The following is a 19,819-nucleotide window of genomic DNA, read 5'->3' as shown; positions in this document are numbered from 1 at the left end:
CTCTCCCGAGTCCGGGCATCCTTGGCGGTCGCCCCCTCTCCGGTGACAGCCCCTCCCCAGCCGCGCCTCCTCCTCCCGGCGGCGGGTCCCCGACTGGTTCCTCTCTCTCTTCTCTCCCCGAACTCGAACAGAGTTCTCCTCCCTCTGATGGCGGTGGTTCTGCGCTCCCGTACCACGGTGGTCACCCTGTGGCCCAAATCCTCGGTGGTGGTTCTGCCCTCTCGCATCTCGGCGGTCCCCCGTTCCTCGGCGGTCACCCCGTGTCCCAGATCCCGGCTGGTCCCATCCTTGGCGTAGCCTTATCTGCTTGCCTTGTCGACGGTCTTCCCCCGACAGCTCACTCCGAACAGGATTCTCCGGTGGCCTTGACAGCGGGTGGATCCACCTCCGGCGAACCTCCCTACAGAGGCTCAGACGTGGGCCTCCCCTTGGCGGCTCAGGATCCGGTGACCACCTCATCTGGCTTGGACAAGGACCCTCCGGTGTCTCGGTCCCCGTCAAGGCCCATCCCCGACGCAACTGCTTGCTCAGCCTCCGTCGAGGTCCAATCCACAGTGGCCCCTCCGCCAGGTTTGTCCCCTCAGGAGGCTCAGCGACCGCTAGGAACGACCTTAGGCGCATCAGCTATCCCGGCCTGTGGCTCAGATTCCAGCCATGTCCCGTCTGAGAGTGAACTAAGGAAATCCCGACGTTTGGACCACTCGGTCTGGAACATTTTCCGGACCAAGCAACATTTGCACGTTATTTCTGGACCGATCGGTCTATGTCTAGACCGGTCGGTCTAACTCCGCTCCACCGGGATTTTCTTGTCTTTTCTCGCGCGTTTGTCATTTCCAGTGTGTGACCCTGTAGGCTCATCTGATACAGCATTATAACCCGAAACCTCCATTTCGGTTACACAAGTCATAGGCAGTCTCTAGCAAGATACTATGACTACCTATCTCGAATAGAGTTTGTTCGTGATCTTACGAACGTCGATGATAATTCTGGTTGATGATCCTTTTGTGTCACGATATCATAAGTCGAACATAAGGCATGGAGAAGCCACCTTATCTGATTCGGCTGCTTTCTCGTTTACTGAGTTCGACTGTACGAGATAGACGACGTTCGTCTATAGTGCGGTCACACATTCCTACAGTCTCGTTCACACGAGGGGTCCAGCGATATCTCTCTCTTTTACGAGAGGTACAAATCCCATCTTTACTATCTACAATCCAACACATGATTTGTGTCATACCTGATACACGCCTTTATAGTCCTCATGTTACGCAGGACGTTTGACGAATTCAAAGTACGCAACTCCTCATGTTGGATTCCGTAGATATCTCAGGTTATAGGATCCAATCATGGAATCTTCATATGAGATTCAAGTCATGATGCTAGTCCATGTGACAATCTCAAGCGGGTCAATCCAGTATTCCGTTCTCCATCGAATACCTATGATTGTGATCGTATCCAATACCTATGATCGTCTCTATGATCATCAATCACACATCATACTAGTCTTAGTATATCATTATTCCCACAATGACATATGGCTAGGGAGTTTAGTATTGTTCATAACAATACATGGATTTCATAACATATTAAGTATGCAAAACATGTAATGAATCAAACACTCATCCATAAAACCATAGAAAGTGTCAATAATCAAATGTATCATAAGAAAGCTCATATAACAGTTCATCATAGAGCACTAAACCAACAGAACCAACCTATATCATTATGTTCGAGGCATACATCATTTCTCAATGACTTCTACTTTTTCTCTATCGACCTCTATCCCCTTGTCTGAAATCCGATGACCAAATACAATGCCTTCTTGCACCATGAAATAACACTTCTCCCAATTCAAAACCAAATTCGTCTTGTGGCACCTGTCTAACACTCGATGAAGATTGGTTAGACATGCATCAAAGGAGGGTCCATGGACGGAAAAGTCATCCATGAACACCTCCATAATATCTTCAATGACTCGGAGAAAATAACTATCATGCATCTTTGAAATGTCGCAGGTGTATTGCATAATCCAAATGGCATGCGTCTATATGCAAATGTGTCGTAAGGGCATATGAATGTCTTTTCTCTTGATCACTCGGATGGATAGGTATTTGGAAGAAACCGGAGTAACCATCGAGAAAACAAAAATATGAATGCAATGAAAGTCTTTTCTAACATTTGATCAATGAATGGAAGGGGAAAGTGATCCTTACGGGTGTCCGTATTTAGTTTTCAGTAATCTATGTACATTCTCCATCCCGTAATGGTTCTAGTAGGTATGAGTTCATTGTTTTCATTAGGCACTACCGTATGCCTCCCTTCTTAGGCACGACTTGCACTGGGCTTACCCACGCACTATCGGAGATCGGGTAAAGATACCCGCATCTAACAATTTCAAAACTTCATTCTTAACAACTTCTTTCATATTCGGATTTAGCCTATGTTGATGTTCTATGGATGATTTGGCTTCGTCCTCTAAATGTATGCGATGCATGCAAAGAGAGGAGCTAAGACTCTTTATGGCTCCTAAAGTGTATCCTAGGACCTTCCTATATTGCTTAATCAATGTGGTCAACTTCTCTACTTGATCCTCATCTAATGCATCATTGACGATAATATGATATATAGAGTTTAGGCCAAGAAAAATGTACCTAAGCCCTTATGGTAAGGGCATTAATTCCACGTCTGGTGCTTGCTCGGGGTCCCAATCAATGGATGATGTCCTTTGTATGTCTTTGGATGTATCGTGGAGGTCCAATCGGGCATTTGTTTCCATCAAAGAAGGTTCAATTTTGTCAGAGAAAGTGGCTGGGCCGCCCAGTTTTGTGGTCGGGCGCCCACGTGTGCGAAGCTGTCTACATTGTTGGAGCTCAGAAAATTTGTCCAGGCCACCCATTTACGTGAGTGTATGCCCGAAAATTAATCAGATGTTGCAGTTTTGCTCAGAAAATATGGTCGGACTGCCTGGTTTTGTGGCCGGACGCCCATTTATGCAAAATTGTCTTCATCGTTGGAGCTCAGAGATAGTGGCCAGGCCGCCTGAAAAACTGGTCGGGTCGCCTGGTTTTGTCCTGACTCATTCCAAAATTCTTCTTCGCTGTCTAACGCTCACCGGATCTCTTCTACCTCTTCCCAATTACTGTAGAGACTCTCTTCTGCAGCCATGAGTGATACTTCCAGGGGATCAACTTCACGAAACTCCCCAATTACTTCTTCGGCCATAGCTTCAAGGATATCTACAAAACAAACCAAGTTATTTACCGAAGGTTGCTTGAGATTTTGATCGACCGTAAATTTGACGGTCTCATCCCTGATCTTCATTGTCAATCTCCCCGCTCGAACATGTGTTGCAGCGTCCTTAGTACCACTACAAGAAAAACTGTAATTTGCGACAGAAAAATCTGTCGCAACATGAAGAAGAATCTGTCGGTAAAAAAAGGTTGCGACTGATTACGACCGATGGTTGTCGGTCGCTAAATCGTTGTCGCAAAATCTGTGTGGTCGTGATTCTGTCGCAACTTTGCGACCGACAGATCTGTAGGTAGTCGGTCGCCAATATACGACAGATGGCTATATGGCGGTAATCTGTCGCAAATTGGTGAATCCAGATCTTTCGCACATTGCGACAGAAATAGGAGTAGGTATTCGGTCGCGACGTAACGACAAATTCCATCAGTCGCACTCTGTCGCAACATAACGACCAAATATATCGGTAGGTATTCGGTCGCAAATGTCCGACTAAATTAATTGGTCGCACTCTGTCGCAAATCTAAATTTTTTAAAAAAAATATTAATAAATAATAATTATTTAAATTAAATTAAATTTTAAAAAATAATTTTTAAAATATAAAATAAAAAATATTTATTTAAAATTAAAAAGTATTTATTAAATAAAAAGTATTTATTAAAAACAAATTAAACACTAAACAAAAAAGTTATTCGGATTGTCTGATCCGGTTGTTTGGTCCGCCGGTGTCGTAGAAGGTCCGACTCCGGGCTGAGGAGTCAGAAATGGGTTCACGGCATATCTTGCGACGTTGGTGGGTCGTCTCGAGGAGGAAATAGCCGGGCGAAAAGCGTCTCGTAACGCGCAATCCGTGCCTCAGCTTCTTCAAGCCTAGCAATCTTCCTGCGATCGTCCTCGAACTCTTGAATCTTTTTTTTCAACAGCTCGACCTCCTTAGTGAGTGAGACGTGGTGACCGATCGATGTTGTATCCGAATGACCACCACCCAACTGAGTCGCCATTGCACCGACGCCGTATATACGTCCTTTGGCATCGGGTTGGACAACCTACAAAATCAAAAGTATACGTCAATTAAACTAATTTAATAAAAAAATAAAAAAAAATATAAATTTACCTCAAGATAGAGGCTGTTGATTTCTGCTGGCGAAAGTTGGGTCGATCCACAACTCTCCTCTAACTGGGAGAGACGATCAGTGATCTTTGCCTGAATCGCATCCTCGATTTCCTGAACCCGATCGCTTATATAAGTACCGTCAGCTCGACGGTGAGTCTCCTGCAACAATCGCAACGCAGAAGGTTCTTCACCTTCCTTCTGCATCTGCACCCAAAAAATTTAATTAAAAAAATTCAAAAAAATTTTAAAATAAATATTTATTTACTTACTATCTCATGGGCGACTCGAGCAAATGATCTCCGTCCTGCAGTGTGGGTCGGGGGTGCGCGTTTGACCTCCGCTCGGGATCGTCGATTGCTTGAGAATGTTTGACTCTTCTGCGTTCCTTCTTGTGAATCCCAATATTCAACTAGCTGATCGTAGATCGCCGTCGACATCCATGCAGGTCGTACACGTCTACTCTTTACCCGATAAATGTTGTCCTTGAGGCGATCTCGGACGGCGATCCTCCAAGCGGCGTAGACTCGGTCATGAACAGACTCGTCCCAATAATAAGCTCGCTATAAAAAAATAAATTTATAATTTTGTATGCATATAAAATTGAACTAAGTGCCAAAATTCTTACCGCAAAAGCCCCAAACCAACGCTGCAGATGAGATGGAGGGACACGGGTGAGACTCCGCCACGGACCTTTGAAGTCCGACTGAAAGATGCTAATGACGGATGAAATCACGTCGTTATTACGATCAAACCTATAAAAATCAGATTCGTAAAATTAATTTAAAAGAAATTAAAATAAATATATATTATATGCATAAAAATACCTACCAAATAGAACCGGGGGAACGATCCGGATCTAGACGAGGTCGGAAACGACGTTCTGCAGACGCTATAAACTAGAATCTCCTGCAACGATGGCGATGGCGATGCACCATGACTAGATGCACCTTCATTCACGGATTGGGGGGAAGCCGCACCCGTGAAAGGTACATCAAGTCGAGGAAGATCGACTACCACCTCATCCCGATGGACAGATGGTGATCTAGATGATCCGATCCCACGTCCTCGGGATCGTACCCCGCTACCACTACGACCACTAAAATGGGAGTGACTCATCTACAAGTTACATATTACAAAATAAAATCATGAAAACCCGTGAACTAGCAGTCAACCCTAAACCCTAAACCCTAAACCCTAAAACCCTAAACCCTAAACCCTAAACCCTAAACCCTAAACCCTAAACCCTAAACTCTAAATAAACCCTAAACCCTAAAATAACCCTTAATTAACCCTAAACCTAAGAAAACCCTAAAATCAAAAACCCTAAAATGCAAAAACCCTAAACCCTAAACCCTAAACCCTAAATAAACCATAAACCCTAAAATAACCCTAAACAAATCCTAAACCCTAAATTTAACCCTAAACCCTAAAAAAACCCTAAAACCAAAAACCATAAAATCAAAAACCACAAATTAAACCCTAAACACTAAATAAACCCCAAATTAAACCCTAAACCCTAAATAAACCCCAAATTAAATCCTAAACCCGAAAACTAACCCTAAACCCTAAATTAACCCTAAACCCTAAAAAAACCCTAAAACCAAAAACCATAAAATCAAAAACCACAAATTAAACCCTAAACACTAAATAAACCCCAAATTAAACCCTAAACCCTAAATAAACCCCAAATTAAACCCTAAACCCGAAACCAACCCTAAACCCTAAATTAACCCTAAACCCTAAAAAAACCCTAAAACCAAAAACCATAAAATCAAAAACCCCAAATTAAACCCTAAACACTAAATAAACCCCAAATTAAACGCTAAACCCTAAATAAACCCCAAATTAAACCCTAAACCCGAAATAAACCCCAAATTAAACCCTAAACCCGAAAATTAACTCTAAACCCTAAAATAATTCGCCCACAACCTTAAATCCGAACCAAAAACACCTAAAAATCGAAACAATTGGAAATTTTTTCTGCAAAAATTTGAAACATACCTCGGTGACGGCGAAGGAGCGGCGGCGGTGATGCGGCGGTGTCGGTGGGGGACGACGGCGCGGTTATGGGGCCTCGATTCGAAAGCAAAAAATACAACGAACCTAAACTAAACCGATCGAAAAGGGGAAGAAGATGGGAGATGCGAGTTCAGAAATTTACCTGGCGGCGGCGAAGGAGCGGCGGCGAAGGAGCGTCATTCGAAATGGCTAAGTGTCTGAGGAAGAAGAAGATTCGCGATGTTTTTAAGAACATTGCGACCGATTTATTCTGTCGCAATCTGTCGCTATGTCATTAAAGTGGGAGACACGTGGACATTGCGACAGATTAATTCTGTCGCCATCCGTCGCAACGAAAAAAAAAAGCGGGAGACGCAGATTATTGCCGATATTTTGCGACAATGTTGCGACAGATATTGTCGGTCGCAACATAATGTAATAATTAAAAAAATAAAATGCAAAAAATTTACGATAACTAATATTTTGATTTCGAGTACAATATTTGTAATACAAATCGGTATTTTATACATAAAAAAAGTTATTATTAATCAAACGAACCATATTCAGAAGTTCCTGTTGTTTTTTCGTCCGACTCATCGGTATTGTCCTGCTCTTCATCATTATTGTCTACAAGTTCTTCAAATATTCCTTCTTCGGCTATTAACTTTCCAACCTCAATCGTATCTTCAATTTGAAGAATGCCTTGATCGACATCTTGAAGCGGGATTTGTTCATCATTCTCTTCTTGAATAATAGTTCCCCTGGGGTTGATCTTCACGACGGCTCGCCAATCAATGTCTGACCTTCTTGTAATTTTCTTCGGATAAGGGATGTAACACACTTGATCTGCTTGAGAAGCCAATATAAAAGGATCATATTTTCCGTATCGACGTGTGTAACATATGTCAAAAACACCTGTTTTGTTGACTCTGATCCCTCGCATGGGTGTAGGATCAAACCAATCACACCTGAACATCATCACTTTGAGTCCAAAATGACCTGCATATTGGAGTTCAAAAATCTGCTGCAGCAGTCCGTAAAAATCGGGTTCGTTATCAGATGCACAGTACTCTGACCCTTTCACAGAAACACCAAAATTATGTGTCGAACGATGTTGTCCGTGTTCATGTGTGTGGAAAACGTAGCCTCTGGTAAAAAATATAGGCCAACATGTAACACGACAAATGGGCCCTTGAACTAGCTCATGCAACTACAATGGATGATCTTCTGGTGACGTTCGAATCTGCAAAACAAAGAAAAAATAGGTTGTTTAAATATCAATATATACTTGATCGATCTTAAAAATGGGTATAAAAAAGAAATTTGATGAAAAATTCTTACATATTCTTTTAACCACGTAGCAAACCCTTTTTCTTTAATTTTGGTCAATTCCTCGTCATTTACGTCACCATACATGTTGTATACTTGTTCATCAAAAATCCTGCACAATATATCAAAAAACTTGTAAATGAATTAATTTAAAAAAAGTATACGCCATAAATAATTAAATGTATAAACGAACCTTTCAAAAGGTAGTACTTCTTCGCAATTCAACAATACAAAAGTATGTACCACATGATAGTCTTTTTCAGATAAGTAGGCATCACTGGCCTTACCACCACATTTTCTTTTTCTGTAAAATATATGGGGAATATTTGCATTCGTCGGATAACTAGGGCCATCATCGCAATGGGATGATTTTCTTGTACTTCTACTTTTTGTTGCCACATTATCTTCAAAATAATATGAGGTAAATAATGATATTTCCTCATTGATATACTGTTCAGCAATTGATCCTTCAACAAAGGCTTTTTGTTTTGCCTTTTTCTTCAAATGGTACATAAATCTTTCAAACGGGTACATCCACCTAAAAAAAAAAATTAAACAATCATCAGTTATGTAAACAAGTATGCATATATATGTCTTATATATTAATTAAACGAAACACAGTAATTAATTATAACGTACCGAAATTGAACTGGTCCACCAAGTTCTCTTCTCGTGGTAGATGGATTGGTAAATGTTCCATCACATCAAAAAATGACGGTGGAAATATTTTTTCCAGATTGCAAATTACCATAACTATGTTTTGTTTCAGCATGGTGATATCTTCAAGTTTAAGCGTCCGACTGCAAATCACCCGAAAAAATGAGCTGATCCCTGCACAATAACCACGTATCAAGTTTATATATATATAGTTCACATATTAAAAAACAACATTAAAAAAATATATTGACATACCTGATAGACTCTCGTGTACATGTTGTGGAAGTAGTTCTGCAAATGCTATTGGAAGCAATCGTTGCATAAAGACATGACAATCATGACTTTTCATACCCGTTAATTTATTCCCTGCAATATCAACACATCGGGCCAGATTTGAAGAGTAACCATCGGGGAATTTCACATCATCCTTCAACCACTGAAAATTTTTTTTCTGCGCTTCTCCATATACACGAAAAACTGGAACCGGTGCTTTCCCATCTTCTGTAAGTTCCAACTCCTTCCTCAAACAAATTGATTTTATATCCTTCCTTGAGTTTGGATTGTCCTTCGACTTTTGAGGTACATTCAACACCGTGTTTATGATGTTATCGAAAAAGTTCTTCTCGATATGCATGACATCAAGATTGTGTCGCAACTTGTGATGTCTCCAATATGGCAATTCCCAAAATATACTTTTTTTGTGCCAATTATGATATTCGCCATATCCTTGAATCGGCAAATGACCATTTCCACCGACTTCTGCAGTAACCCCTAATCCATATGATCTCACACAATCTTCAATCCGTTCGAATAATATTTCATCTCCCGTCAGTTCGAGCGGACTAGAATCACTTACAACACGATTCTTACGAAAATTCTTCTTGTTTCGGCGCAATGCATGATTCCTTGGTAAGAAACGACGATGACAATCAAACCAACTCGTTTTTCTCCCGTTCGGCAACCAAAATGCGTCGGTCTCATCCATACAGTACGGACAAGCTAGCCGACCATGCGTTGTCCAACCATACAACATCGAGTATGCTGGAAAATCACTAATTGTCCACATCAGCACCGCACGAAGCAAAAAATTTTGCTTTATTGACACGTCATATGCCTCAACCCCAATACTCCAAAGGTCTTTCAACTCTTCTATCAACGGTTGAAGGAAAATATCCAAACTCCTCCTAGGATGTTTAGGTCCCGGAACTAATATTGAGAGAAATAAAAATTCTCTATTCATACACATGTCCGGAGGTAAATTGTAGGGTGTTAAAATCACCGGCCATAGAGAATAATTTGGACCAGACATCCCAAATGGATTAAATCCATCCGTGCATAATGCTAGATATATGTTTCTAGTCTCACTTGCAAAATCAGGAAATACTTGTTGAAAGTGTTTCCATGCTAAACCATCGGATGGATGATGCATTTCTCCATCAGGCGTCGAATGCTCGCCATGCCATCGCATAAATGATGCTGTCTTTTCGGATTGATATAACCTTTTCAAACGATCTGTTATAGGCATATAAAACATTCTCTTCAAAGGAATTAACTTGCCTTTTTTTGAAGCTTTCCGGCGTGGTCGATATCTGTCTTTCCCGCAGAAACGACATTCCATCAATTCTGCATCTTCTTTCCAAAAAATCATACAGTTGTCTTCACAAACATCAATCTTCCGGTAAGGTAGACCCAACGTACGCATCAGACTCTTCGTCTCATAATATGATTCTGTTGCAGTGTTACCTTCCGGAAGATACTGTTTAAACATCTGACTGAAACCATCCATACATCTCTCCGGAATATTGTAGTCAGTCTTCATATTCATCAATTGTGAAGATAATGATAATCTTGACAGCCCTTGTACGCAACCTTCATATATCGGAGTGTTCGCCGTGTTAAGCATATCATAAAATCTTTTCGCTTCAACATTTGGCTCTTCTTCCATATATGGAGCAGGAGCAACGTTGGAACCTGCATCCTTCACCATCTCTGCATATAGATTTCGGTCTTGATCTTCTTGAAAGATCGGAGGTAGCGACGTGTTTTCCACAAGTTGTTCTTGCATTTGTGAAACACGTGATGATGACGACGTATCATACGTTTCTCCATGAGCCAGCCAAACATAATAGTTTGACATAAAACCTCTTCTATAAAGGTGCTTACACACTTCATACTGACTTCGCCATCTTTTATTCTCGCATTTTGAGCACGGACATGGTAACTTCGAACTCTCAATATACGACGTTTGACTTGTTGCAAACGCCATAAAATGTTGTAATCCTTCAGCAAACTCACTCGAGATTTGATTAGAAGAATCAAATCTATTATACATCCACATTCTGGATGAAAAAGATATTTTTTTGTAAATAATTTTTTTTTTGTTAATAATTTTTTTTTCTATCTATGCATGCTCATCGCGCGACGTCTATATAGGAGAGACGTTGCGACGGAAGTGCGACCGATATATTCTGTCGTAAAATGATTTGCGACCGAAGTGCAACAGAATTGCGACAGAGGTTAGGTGACATACCATTCACGTGTGTACCTAATTTTGCGACACAGCGGTGAGTCGCAAGTCCGTCGCAAATATTGAGCGACTCATACAGTGTGTCGCATATCGGTCGCATACTATCCGCGACGCATAACATCTGTCGCAAATGTGTCGTACACGTAGCCCGACCGAACATATCTGTCGCATATTGTGTCGGTACATACCGACAGACCATCTGTCGTAAAATATCTGTCATTTTCCGTCGTATTTCTGTCGCAAATACGTGCGACAGAGGTATCGGTCGCAAGCGGTCGGAAATTTGCGACAGATTTTGCGTCCAAATCCGACAGAGATATTTTTCCGAGATTGTGTCGCTTTTTAGTCGCGGTCTGTCGCAAATTTTATTGCGACTGAAATTTCGGTCGCAACAGGTGTCGCAAATTACAGTTTTTCTTGTAGTGTACTCAAGAAGGGTCGGCCTAAGATTATTGGGACTTTTGAGTCCTCATCCATGTCTAACACAATAAAATCCCTCGAGACATAGAATCCACCGATATTAAGAGGTACATCCTCTAATATCCCTGCTAGATACTTGATAGAACGATCCGCCATTGTAAGGCCATTCTCGTGGGTTTCAAGTCACCTATGTTCAATTTCGTGTAGATGGATAGTGTCATCAAACTTACACTAGCTCCAAGACCGCATAGTGCCCTATCAATCTCGATGTTTCCCAACTTGCACGAGATAGAAGAACTTCCAGAATCAGACATCTTCGAGGGAAGTTCATGCTTTGTAATAGCGGCACTAATTTCGGTGCTAAGAGCCACGGTCTCCTTTTTCACTACCCGCTTCTTTGTCAATATGTCCTTTAGGAACTTCGCATATGAAGGCACTTGAAGGATTGCCTCATGGAAAGACATGGTGATTTCCATCCTCTTCAACATTTCTGCAAATTTTCCAAACTGACTGTCTTCATTAAATTTCTTTAAATGAGAAGGAAAAGGTATCGTGGTACCTTTGGTGGTGATGGAATGTATGTCGATTCCTTCTCTTGCTCTTGTACCACTGGAGTGCCTTCATCCACAGCTTTTCCTTTCTCGTCCCTCGTTAGCCTTGGGGGTGATGTCTTTTCAACCATCGGAGAGGTGATCTCCGGAAGTTGTTTTCCACTCAGCTCAACCGCATTGATGTGCTCTCGGGGGTTTGTTTCACTCTTCCCCGGAAGAGTTCCTTGCAGCCTTGAGGAAGAAGATGAATCAAGTTGTCGGTACTATTGCGTGACGAGGAAAATACGGTTCTTGGTAATCGTGCCAACGTTTCCGCTAGGGACGGAGCGGATTCCGGGATATGATTATCCCGAGGATGAGGCATCACACATACCTGAGATTCAGGTAGATTGGAGTCTCCCGAAGAGGTGGTACGAACTTACTCTGCCAGGTTCGGGCACGAACCTGACAAGTATTTCCGCGGCGGATGGTCGACGAGGGGGAGTTGCAGCGATTGGCTCTTCCGTTATAGTTGATGACATCAGTTGTAGCCGACGTCTGGTGAACTCCGGTATTGAGAGGTGATATCAATACCGGAGCGAGGTGACATGCCTAGTATCGAGGGGTGACATCGATGCTAGGGTGGGGTGATGTGTTCGGACGGAGAAAAATATATTTATGTCGGATCCGTGTGATTGCGGAGTAGATGGATTCCTAGGAGAGAGGTGGTTGTGCTATGCACATGGAGAGTATATTACCTACGCATGGTGTGCGTAGAGACGATTTAACAGACTCTGTCCTACGACTTGTCGTATGGACTTGATTGTGATTGTTGACATGATTATCGTGATTCCATGTTTCCATTCCTATTTATTAGAGTATTAGTATATATATATGTATTGTTTTCCCTGATTCCATAAGAATAGAACTCCGGGTTACGCCCGAGTTCACTCTCTAGGCAATTAGCTTAGGACGTTGTTATGCAACGTTTCAGGTCGTGAGCAGCAGTAGTCGTGGAGCGGACATCGGAGACCTGGGTGTCCTGTCGACTGATCATGTATAATTATATATTTATGATACGCTTATGTTTTTGGGAAAACGGTTTTATATTATATCGGTGGTAGACTTTTAAGGTTTGTAATAATGAATTCGCTACCACTCGCTATGTATAATTATCTTTGGAATAATATATTATATATGTATGGATGAATGTTTTCCTTCTGCTAACTCTGAAAAGAAAAATTTTAAATTTTCACGGATTTTTGGAATTGGTTTTTTTTTAGTTGTCCATGTGACGCTACTCGTATTGCGGGATACGTATTTCGGGTGTCACAATTTTGGTATCAGAGCAGTTTCTTCCACGGGGAAAGAATGTGCTCATATTTTCACTGGAATTTGGGAATGAGTAAAATCTAAGCATGATCACCAGGTTCCGGTAATAAATAAAGTTTCTTGTCCGCAGTAGCTATGCCTCCACGACGTGCTGCACCTGCACAACGACCTGAAGGACCGAGGGCACCTCCGCCGAATAATGACTTGGAGGAAATGCGATGTCAGTTCGCATTGTTCCAAGGGAATATCTGGCAGTTTGTACGAGGCTGCATGCCACCGCCACCGCCATCGCCTGCTGCTCCACCTGCGACAAGGTCAGAGGAAGGTTTGCCACCACCACCACCGATGTCTGCACCTCCGAGGATTCCAGAGCAAGTTGTAGTGGACTACTTGCCATTCGTCAAGGAACTCCGAGCCTTTGGCACTCCGGAGTTTGATGATTCTCTTAGCCCGGAGGCAACAGAAGACTGGATCGTCAAGATCACCCACCATTTCAATTACATCTCGTGCCCGCTAGAGTACCGTAATGAGTTAGCGAACCATCATCTGGCTGGCGCGGCTCGCCACTGGTGGGAGGAAGTCGTACGCGAGGCTCCCGCAAGACACCAATTCTCGTGGGAAGAGTTCCGGGCAGAGTTTGAGCAGAAGTACTATAGGAGGCAAGATCAGGACCACCGTATTTTGGAATTCATTCGCCTTGAACAGGGTAACCTAACTGTTCGAGTGTACGAAGCGGAATTCAACCGGTTGTTAAAGTATGGAGGTCATCTAGTGCCAACCGAGGAGTACAAGATTCAGAAATTCATTGATGGGTTACGTCCTTCTCTCAGGAGGAGAATCGAGTGCCATGAGTACCCTACGTTGAGTCGGTACATCAACCAACTTGACAAGGTGGAACGGAGTGAGAAGGAGAAGATGGACGCCAAGATACAAGACCGTGGTCCATATAGGAGAGTGTCGATCAACCGTCCCCCGGTGAGGATTAGGCAGACGAGTCAACCCCACGACAAGAGGAAGGCTCCAGCGTTTCGCCCCACGACCTGGTCCAACCACTATAGTATAGGAGGCCATGCGCTAAGTGTGGTTGAGACCATACTGGACCTTGCGGAAACACCATGACATGCTACTGTTGCGGTCAACTGGGACATTTTGCTGCTAGATGCACCGCGGACATAGCTCCTCAAGCAACAAGCCACCGCGCCCAGCTCAGAAGAGATCGGGTATTGCTCCGAGAGTTTATGCTCTCACAACTGAGGAAGATGCCCAGGAGGAGCCATACACAGTGGAGGAGCCGTTTGCTGCAGAGCTGTTGACCACCTACGAGGCCACTTATGAAGATTATATGGAGGAGGCTGACAATGTCACTATCACATGTACCATTTGCATACATGATGTTGCATGCGCCATTTTGTTTGACACTGGAGCTACACATAGCTTCTTGAGTACAAAAAAGACAGGAGAGTTGTCAATCATGGAGATCGATACAACTACACATTTTATGGTGTGTACACCTGCGGGACAGACTCTTATAGTACAGAGGATTTTGCATTGGATGCCCTTGACTATCTGTGGGAGGATGTTGACTGTAGATCTTATCGTCGTACCTATACAGGGTTACGACTTAATACTGGAAATGGATTGGTTGTCGAAGCATCAAGCTCAGATGGACTATCGCCAACGAACTATTTGGTTCACTGAAGAGAGCAGAGGATTTGAATTCATTGGGAACTGGTCACGAAAAATGTATCCAATTATATCAACTCTGAAGGCTAACAAGATGATCGAGAAAGGGAATGAAGCCTTCCTGGTTGTAATCACAGCAACCGAAGAAGCAGAAGCAAAGCTGGAAGACACTGTTGTGGTTCGAGAATTCTCCGATGTGTTTTCCTGATGAACTACCTGGACTACCACCAGAACGGGAGGTGGATTTCTCCATTGAGGTTGTACCAGGAACGGAGCCAATATCTAAGACTCCCTATCGGATGGCTCCGACCAAGATGGCAGAACTGAAAAAGCAGTTGAACGAACTAATGGAGACATGATTTATCGGACCAAGTATATCACCGGTGTAATTTGTGAAGAAAAAGGATGGTAGTATGCGACTCTGCATTGACTACCGAGGCCTTATTCAAGTGACCATCAAGAATCGGTACCCGTTGCAGAGAATTGATGAGTTGCTTGACCAGTTGCAAGGAGCGAAATGGTTTTCAAAGATCGATTTGCGCTCGGGGTATTACCAGATCCGAGTGAAGGTTGGGGATATTCAGAAGACTACTTTCCGAACGTGATACGACCATTTTGAATTTGTGGTCATGTAATTTGGGTTGACGAATGCTCCAGCGGTTTTCATGCAGCTAATGCACCGCGTGTTTATGGAATATCTCGATGAGTTCATCATAATCTTCATCGACGATCTCTTGATCTATTCACTGGACTAGTAGACTGATAGCTCGGATTTTAGTTGGATTTTACACGAATATGCCTTTGGTTTCTAAACGGTTTCCACACACTCTTAGGCATTTTTAGAGCCCATTCAGCTCTTCGGGACTATTTTGCAGATTTTGGCAGGTCTACGAGGAGAAATACGGAATTCGACGTAAGGCAAGGGAACTAGAGACTTGGATCGGACCGAATCAATGTTGGTTTGGCCGAACCAGACACCCGAGGATTTGGAGACGTTGCAGGAGACATGTAGACCCAAACCGTTGTGCAGGAACCGAAATGGAGAGTCGAGAGAAGGAGAAGACGTCTGGACCAATCGGTCTGCACCAAGACCGATCGGTCTAGACGATGCAGTCGGAACGGTCCCAAGGTCGGTCCAGAGAAAAGAACACGTCGCGAGAAAACGGGCCCTAGACCGATCGGTCTAGGCATCACTACAGGGCAGACCGATCGGTCCGGAGAAGAATGAAGGCGCCAAGAAAGCGGGACCTAGACCGATCGGTCCATGCGTACTGACAGACTAAAATCGCGACTTTCGCGATTTCTAGGGCATTCTGATTTGGGAGAACGAAAGGGGCTACGGTTTTCTCTCATTTTTGAGACCTAGGATCGAAATCTTGAAGGGAGAACAAGGAGATTTGCCGGAGATTGAAGATTGGAGACATTATTGAGCATTTCTCTCCCCTCTTTCTCTATGTTTCATCTTGTCTTGTTGGTGTTTTTGAATATGGTTTGTGAGTAGTTTCTTGTTGTGGGATGAGGGATTAGCCCTCATGTAAAGATGCTTGTCTTAACCTTTGGACCCAAGATTGTGTCTTGTTTATGCTTTCAAACTCTTGCAATGAATGAAATTTTGTTCTTCATGATTATCTCTCATCTCTCTTGAATGAATGTTTAGGGAAACCTAGGATTTGTTGAATTGAGTGATGCAATTATTTGGGTTTGATTGCTAGAGTTTAATGAATGGTGTTTAATGCTTCCCATTGGATGAAAATCTCTTGGGTAGAATTTATGATTGAGAATTTCATGGAGACATGGATTCTTAATTCTTGGTGCATTCATTGAAATGGGTTGAGATTGAATGCGAAGAAATTCGGTTCAATTCAATCTAGGATCGTGACAAAGGAATTTAATGCATTCGGGAATTTCACTCTAAGCCACGAAAGTGGATAGAGTACTCTCTTGGATAACGGGTTTTCGGTTTGAGAGAGCCGAACCCGACCTTAGTCTTGGAATCCCTCACTTTAGAACAAGCATGATCTAGGTCCAATATTTCCTTACGGCATCCTTGCATGATTCGGTGAAACCCGATTCCCATAACCTTTCCCATCGATTATCTCCTCTTGAATTGTGATTGTCTTTGATTTTACTTTCTTTCTTTTAATTTTCTGCAACTTACGAAAACCAACAAAAACAATTCTCCGATTTTATTTTCTCCATTTTCCTAGTTTTAGTCGATTCCTAGCTTAACCGCTTAAGTCCTTGTGTTCGACCCCGGTACTACGACATCCGTATACTTGCGGATTAGTTGTGTGTCGGGTATAAATTTAAAGCTCGTCACGCAAGTGATCAAGTGTTTAGCGCCGTTGCCGGGGACTTTTTACGGTTTCCATAGCTAGGATAGATTGACTCTAGGTTAGTCTTTCCGGAGTCTTTGATTTTTTTCGGTTTGATTTTTTGTGTGTTTGTTCACCTCTTTTTTCTTTGTGTGTTTGTGTGATTTTTATTTTTCTCTTGAGTCAATTTCTCTTTATTTCTTTTATTTCTTGATTTTTCTGTTTATTATTGTTACTGTTTGTATTTCTCTGGACTTTTCTGGACTTGTTTTGGATTTTTCGGGACCTCTCTGGACATTTTCAGAATTCCCTGGACTTTTTCGGAGTTATTCTGGACATTTCCTGGACTTTTCTGAATTTTTCCTGATTTTTCTGGACTTTTCCGGGACCGTTCTGGATTTTATCGAGTATCTCTCCTTACTCTCTGCCTTTTTATTCACTTCGATTCACCTTCTCTGCCTTTTTCTGGACTTTTATTTTTGCAGGTTCTCTTAGTGCATGAGCAGACGTCCCACTCGAAGACAACTCGACCCAGATTTTGAGTTTGCCTTTGACCCGGATATAGACAGAACAGAAAGGGAAATCCGCAGAAAACAGAGAGAGGACAGAATGGCAGAAGAGGCAGCACGGGGTGAAGCGCAACCAAGAGAGCGTGTCCGAGCTAATTTGCAGACTTTTGGGATGTACACGACACTGAAGCATACTCAGTTGCTCTCGTGCATCAATCGACCACCCTTGGATCACTTTGAGCTGCAGCCGCAGTTTATTCAGATGCTGAATCAGATGAGCTTCAGAGGGAGGTATAATGAGGATCCGAATTCTCATCTCACGCAGTTTAAGATGTTGTGTCGAACCATCAAGAAGCCGCCGGGCGTGACAATGGAAGACGCGATGATCGAGGCGTTTCCTTTCTCTCTGATGGACAAGGCTCGGGATTGGCTCTATACCTTGGAGCCAAATTCCATTTCTACATGGGATGAGATGAAGGAGAAATTTATGATGAAATATTACTCTCCCATGAAGACATAGTTGGCGCTGAACAAGATTAACACATTCGCCCAAGATGATGATGAGACCTTGTATGATGCTTGGGAGAGGTTCAAGGAGTATCAGAGAATGTGTCCGCACCACGGTATGGACAACAAATACCTCCTCTCCACTTTCATACATGGCCTTAGGGACGACACAAGAGGATGGGTCGATGCAGCATGCGACACGAGAGGATGGGTTGATGCAGCATGTCGAGGCAGCGTGTATGATCTCTCTTCCGAGGCTTTAGAGGCACAGATTGCTAAGATGGCGAAGGGGAGAAGCATTTCAGGGGAAATGGGCAGCAGACGGTCTTTGCCTAAGGCTGATGTCAAAGGTGATGCTAGCGAGTCTTCGGCTTTACAAGCCGTTCTTTCGGAGCTTTCTGCCATCAAGCTGCAGCTTGCTAGGTCCGATTCATCAAACCCACAGAAGGGTAAACCGGGCATGTACATGGAGGAACAAGCAGAAGAAGCCATGGAAGAAGTCGACTATGTGGGAAGAAATCAATACAACAATCAGTCAAACTTCTACAATCCGGGGAATCGGAATCACCCTGGCTTTTCTTATGGCAACCCGCAAGGAGCATTGAACCCTCAGCATCAAAGCGGAACGAAACCTCAGGGACCCCCAGGATTTCAGCCTAGATACCAGAATCAAGGCTACCAGAGCCAGAATCAAAGGTATCAGAATCAGGGCCAAGACTACAATCAGAGAAATCAAGGATACAGAGCCCCTCCGCCTCAGGCTAAGGAAGAGGAGTCAGAGTTAAAGTCGATGTTAGCCCAGCTAATGCACGATCAGAAAAACTCGTTTTCCAGCTTGGGTCAAGAGATTCAAGGATTCAAAGGGAAGCAAGAGAGCTTTGAGCAGAGATTGGATGAGATGGATGCACATCTCAAGATGGTGGACAACCAGATTGCTCAACTTGCTTCCCAAGTTGCGAGACCTCAAGGCCAATTTCCGGGTAAGGCTGATCCTAACCCGAGGGAGCATATTAATGCCATAGGCTTGAGAAGCGGAAGACAGTTTCCGGAGAACTCCCCAGTTGTCAGAAAAGAGGGAGAAGGTTCATATGAACCTCAGAGGGTTGCCTTAGATAAAGGCAAGGGCCATGTTGTAGAGGGGGAAGAGGCGAGGTATATTCCGCCTCCTCCACAGGCACCCCCTCTACCATTTCCATCTCGGGCACGGAAGTACAACGAAGACAGCCAATTTGCCAAGTTTACCGAGATGTTGAAGAAGTTAGAAGTGACTATGACGTTTCACGAGGTAGTTCTTCAAATCCCGTCCTTCACCAAATTTCTGAAGGATATTCTTACGAAGAAGAGGGCGGTTGAGAAGGAGACAGTGTCATTGAGCACCGAGGTGAGTGCTGCCATATTGCAGACAGAGTTACCGCGGAAGATGGCTGATCCCGGTAGCTTCTCCATCCCGTGCAGATTGGGGAATGTGGAGATTGAGAGGGCGCTTTGTGATTTGGGCGCAAGTGTCAGTTTGCTGCCTCTCTCCATATTTAAGAAGCTCAATGTCGGTGAGCTGAAACCGACAAGGATGGCATTACAATTGGCTGACCGATCAGTGAAGTATCCCGCTGGGATCTTGGAGGATGTGCCTCTGAAGGTAGGGGAATTCTAT

The 19,819-nt window shown here is 43.3% G+C and overlaps 1 protein-coding gene across 1 annotated transcript; it reads left to right on the top strand.

Annotated features, from left to right (window-relative positions):
- Positions 1-15,250: 15,250 nt before the first annotated feature.
- Positions 15,251-15,592, top strand: LOC104809158 (RNA-directed DNA polymerase homolog). The gene is made up of 2 exons (XM_019202065.1): positions 15,251-15,406; positions 15,509-15,592. The coding sequence occupies exons 1-2, from the start codon at positions 15,251-15,253 to the stop codon at positions 15,590-15,592; spliced, it is 240 nt and encodes a 79-aa protein (XP_019057610.1).
- Positions 15,593-19,819: the final 4,227 nt, after the last annotated feature.

Source organism: Tarenaya hassleriana, unplaced genomic scaffold, assembly GCF_000463585.1.
Source record: "Tarenaya hassleriana unplaced genomic scaffold, ASM46358v1 Cleome153, whole genome shotgun sequence".
Taxonomy (NCBI): domain Eukaryota; kingdom Viridiplantae; phylum Streptophyta; class Magnoliopsida; order Brassicales; family Cleomaceae; genus Tarenaya; species Tarenaya hassleriana.
This window is presented reverse-complemented; position numbering and strand designations above follow the sequence as displayed.